The 4,765-nt window shown below is 35.4% G+C and overlaps 1 protein-coding gene across 1 annotated transcript in view; it reads left to right on the top strand.

Annotated features, from left to right (window-relative positions):
- Positions 1 to 4,765, top strand: part of LOC107676081 (pre-mRNA-splicing factor CWC22 homolog) — a 55,227-nt gene that overhangs the window by 20,219 nt on the left and 30,243 nt on the right. Inside the window, exons 10-13 of the mRNA XM_016470603.1 lie at positions 453 to 588; positions 692 to 898; positions 2,175 to 2,237; positions 2,756 to 2,860. Coding sequence (XP_016326089.1) covers positions 453 to 588; positions 692 to 898; positions 2,175 to 2,237; positions 2,756 to 2,860 — 511 coding nt within the window. The remainder of the gene's footprint in view (positions 1 to 452; positions 589 to 691; positions 899 to 2,174; positions 2,238 to 2,755; positions 2,861 to 4,765) is intronic.

Below are 4,765 nucleotides of genomic sequence, written 5' to 3'. Positions count from 1 at the left end.
GAAGCACACGGACAGAAAGCGGCTGTCACAGCATGTGAGTACTAAACTAAGTTCTCATTCACACACAAGTTTGTTAAAAACACACGAGTTACAAAAACAGTCGGTTACGTCTGTGAAGGTAAACTGCTGGGAAATAAATTGAATGTATATTGCTGCTGCCACACAGATCTAAAATAAACATTAATACAGCAATATACACAAATAAATCAATCCACTGCTCGCTTGTCTCCTCTGAGGCTGGGACTGTAAATAGTGTTCTGTATAGTTGTATCTCAGCCAAATATTGTCCTATCATACATCAATGGAAAGCTTATTTATTCAGCTTTCAGATGATGTATAAATCTCAATTTTGAAAAATTGACCCTTATGACCGGTTTTGTGGTCCAGGGTCACATATGTCTGTAATCCACAGTTTATTTTGTAGTGCATAATTGTATTTTCTTTGTCTCTAGGCTCATGAAGTCCTGTGTCTGGAGATGTTAACCCTGCTGTTGGAAAGACCCACTGATGATAGTGTGGAAGTGGCCATCAGCTTTCTAAAAGAGTGTGGTCTCAAACTGACAGAGGTCTCACCCCGAGGCATCAATGGTACATTCCTAACTATTTAATTATTTTATTTATTTTTATTTTGTTGTTATTGAATGGATGATTTTATCTTATGTCTATATCTATCATCTATCATTTTTTGCAGCTATCTTTGAACGTCTGAGGAACGTCTTGCATGAATCAGAGATAGATAAGCGTGTACAGTACATGATTGAGGTGATGTTTGCCATCAGGAAGGATGGGTTTAAGGACCACCCCATCATCCCAGAAGGGCTTGACCTAGTAGAGGAAGAGGACCAGTTCACACACATGCTTCCTCTGGAGGATGAATACAACACGGAGGACATCATAAGTAAGATCAGCTGTGCTTATGCATGCCATTTCAGAGTATTTAAACCTTTTTCATTTCTCCAAATAAGGAATTGGCATGGGTGGATGACTGTTTTTAGATAAAAAAAATTGAAATACCGATCTGAGATTTTAATAAACCACTGATTTGACCATTCAAATTATTATTACCATTCAATAGTTCGATTGGTACAATTTTTTCATTATTTTGAAATAAGTCTCATATGTTCACCACGGGTGCATTTAATTGATCAAAACTGCAGGAAAAGTTATATTGTGAATATTCTTACAATTTAAAGTAACTCTTTTCTATTTTAATGTATTTTAAAATGTAGTTTATTCCTGTGATGACAAAGCTAATTTTTTTAGCATCATTACTTTTAATCATTAGCATCTTCAGTGTCACATGATCTTTCAGAAATCATTCTAATATGCTAATTTTGTGCTCAAGAAAAATGTCTTATTTGTAATATTGAAAACAGCTGTTCTGATACATTCTTTCAAGGTTCTTTAATAGAAAAGAGCTGCAATTATTTAAAATAAAAATTTTTATATTTATAAAAATCTCTATACATGTCTATAAATCTTTCTATAAATCCGTTTTTTTTAAATCAATTTAATGCTCTCCTTTAATGCAAAGTACTTTCTTCCAAAAAAAAATCTTAGTAGTGATATCTTGGTAGTGAAGTTTTAATTCAGAAATGTGTCAGTCATGATGAAACGCATGCTTTAAGTTTTCATTTTTAATTTCCACTGTTTTGTTTATAACCGTTCCTGCTTTCATCATTGCTACTGAAAGTGTTGAGTAAGATTCACTGCCTCACTCACCTAACCTGCCAGGCCTCAATTTCTCATGTTTAGCAGCTAATTACCTTGATATGATCATGATGGATGGCTTCCTTCTCTCTAAATCCACCCAAGAGGGAATGCATGCTCTCATACCAGAGGCTGCAGTCCTTGCTCTGTCTGTGTGTAATTGAGGGTTTTGCTCTCTCAGTTCTCATATTTAGCCACTGTCTTTGCTGATGTTTAGGGATAAGCATCTTTTCTGAGGCTTCTAAGACAAAGTGCGCTAATTGAAAATCCATACACGTGGCCCTTTGGGAAGCATGAACAGCCATTATCACATTAAGCTCTTTATGTTTTATGGCTAATACACAGCAAATTCTTCTTTATGGGTAATTGCCTGTGATTACATCTTGTTGGCACTGACTTAATTGCTGCGAAACGTGTAATTGCAAATGAATGTCTGCTTTACATCAACAATATTCCTTTTGCAGATGTCTTCAAGTTGGATCCCAACTTCCTGGAGAATGAGGAGAAGTACAAAGCAATTAAACGCGGTGAGTTAATGACTCTTTTGCTGTACGCATTCTGCGTTCTTCTCATTACTGCCTAATAAAAAAGGTGCCCTCTGATGCACCGTCTCTGCTAGCACATTTGAATTTTAATTGTGTACTAATTGTACAATGGACTGGAGACAGCCATATGGTACAGGAAGCTGAAATGGTGGCCCTTGATTGCAACAATTGGAGATGCTTGTCCTCTGATGAGAAGATGATTACTCCATTTACGGCTTGAGAAGCAAAGCTAATGCAGTTGTTCAGCAGTGGAGAAAGTGACAGAACGTAGTTGTGACCTAAGATGTTAACGGGAGACCTGGGCAAAGACAAGAGTGTGTTTGTGTTTTACGCTTGTTACTTTTTCCTAAAGTCAAATCCAAAGGAGTCCCAAGTAGGATGAAAGTTTAATCGATAGAGACTTTTACGGTTCTTTACAGTAATGCAACTCATTTGCCCCTCCGTTTTTGCAGGCTCTCAAATTTTTTTTATTACAAACATGTATTGTTTTCGTACCTCAGAAATTCTGGACGAAGGAAGCAGTGATTCTGGCGACGACGCTGGTGGCAGTGGAGATGATGAAGATGATGATGATGAGAAAGATGAAGAGGAGGCAGCTGGAGAAGGTATTTAAAACATTTATCATATGTCGCATGTTCTGCCATATAGTTAGAGAAAAATGGGCAAAATTGTATTAATATTCAGTGTTAGGATGTGGCTTGGTGGCGCTATCCTCTGTCATTTATGAGCCTTGTTCTTATTCTGAGGGTGTACTCACACTAGGCACAGTTGCCTTGAACTGAGCGTGATTATCGCTGATTTTGCTCTATTTCGTCGTCGAAAATAGTTTGAAACAAAGTAACAGCTGAGCTGCTGCACATCTCCATTCAAACACAGCGGTGTTTCATTTATGAATGAACGTGTGTTTTTAAATGAATCTAGTGAGTCGGTGATTCATGATTACCCATTCATAAAGACAGTCACTTGCTTCTTCCTGAATGAATCAGCCGTTCAAACAAATCAATTGAATTAATGATTCAGTGATAAAATCAGTGACTTGCCGCCACCTGCTGGCAGTTTTAGTTTCATTTTTAAAGTATCTTTTCAGTTATTTAAATCATTTAATATTTCTATATTCAACATTTTATATTTAAAACATTAATCTCAACATGAATTTATGGATTTAATTGCACTCATGCCACCTCTGAGCCTCGTTAAATGTCTGAAAATACACCTACAAGCCACTTTTGTGTTCTTCTGTGCCACCTCTGTACAAATTAATTTAGTTAATACGGAGTTCATTTAATTGGTAACTTATTCTTCTTATTCTTATTCTGTCGTTTTAATTAGAATTTTTAAAAAGCTTATAACATATATATATATATATATATATAATTATTATTATTTTTTTTTTTAATTTGACACAAAAGATTACATACTTTTAATAAAGTAAAAAAAAATGCCATTACAAAGGTAAAAACAAATTTCCACTGTAAATCACTTTGTCAAATATCACCTCGTAATGGGAAGGCTAATTTTTTTAATCAAATTTTGGATTATTGATTAGAAGGTGCTCCTACATTTTTTACACAAGTGCTCCTAAAAAGAAAAGTAAGCGTAGAGCCCTGCTAATAAATTTAGCATTTATGCCATGCAGCCATTTTCACTTGCATGTATCAGATGATCATTACGGAGGCAGTTAATGAAATAATTTGACGTTATGACGTTAACGAAATCATTTGAAGCTTTACTCGCAAACTACAATTCCTGTTCATCAATAAGGTGAGAACTAGACCATTATAAACCTAAATATACTTGATTTACTTAAATTAATTGAAAAGTGTACTGTAGTAGTAGTAATAGAAGATGTTTGCGGTCGTAATGATGACAGTAGCACACACAAAATAGAATTGCTATTCTGTGCTTCGGCACGGTTCGCGATCACACTACATGTGTACCGTGCCCGAGCCCAACTGAATCATGCTCTGGCCCACCTTAGGGGTGGGCGATATAGCCTCAAAATTATATCACGGTATTTCAAGAATGTTTGCGATAATGATATTTATGACGATATAGAAACAATTAGGGAACAACGTTTTATTGGTGATTGCAGCTGGCAGGCAGCAGCATTTATTAGTGCAAACACCATGAAGGGCATTCTCCATCCTTTTCCAATGAGCAACTGTCATTGATGACAGACTGCCTAATTCGAAGTGTAAATCTATTGTCATAAGGTGGCAGAAGCAGCATTATAGTGCAATAGTAGTGACCAGTGTTGGGCAAGTTACTTAAAAAAAAGTAACAAGTTATAGTTACTTGTTACTTCTCACAAATAGTAACCGAGTTAGTAACTGAATTACATCATTATAAAAGTAACCAATTACCAGGGAAAGTAACTATTTCGTTACTTTTTTTTTTTTGTTCAGATATGTCAAATAACTTAATTTGTTAATTAATACGCCTCCAATATTAAATGTTAGATGAATGAAATGGACACTACATGGAATAAATTATTATTTTTAAACATTGTA

Source organism: Sinocyclocheilus anshuiensis, unplaced genomic scaffold (genome assembly GCF_001515605.1).
Source record: "Sinocyclocheilus anshuiensis isolate Anshui unplaced genomic scaffold, SAMN03320099.WGS_v1.1 scaffold1932, whole genome shotgun sequence".
Classification (NCBI taxonomy): domain Eukaryota; kingdom Metazoa; phylum Chordata; class Actinopteri; order Cypriniformes; family Cyprinidae; genus Sinocyclocheilus; species Sinocyclocheilus anshuiensis.
The sequence above is the reverse complement of the archived record's forward strand: the minus strand, read 5'-3'. Positions and strand labels throughout refer to the sequence as shown.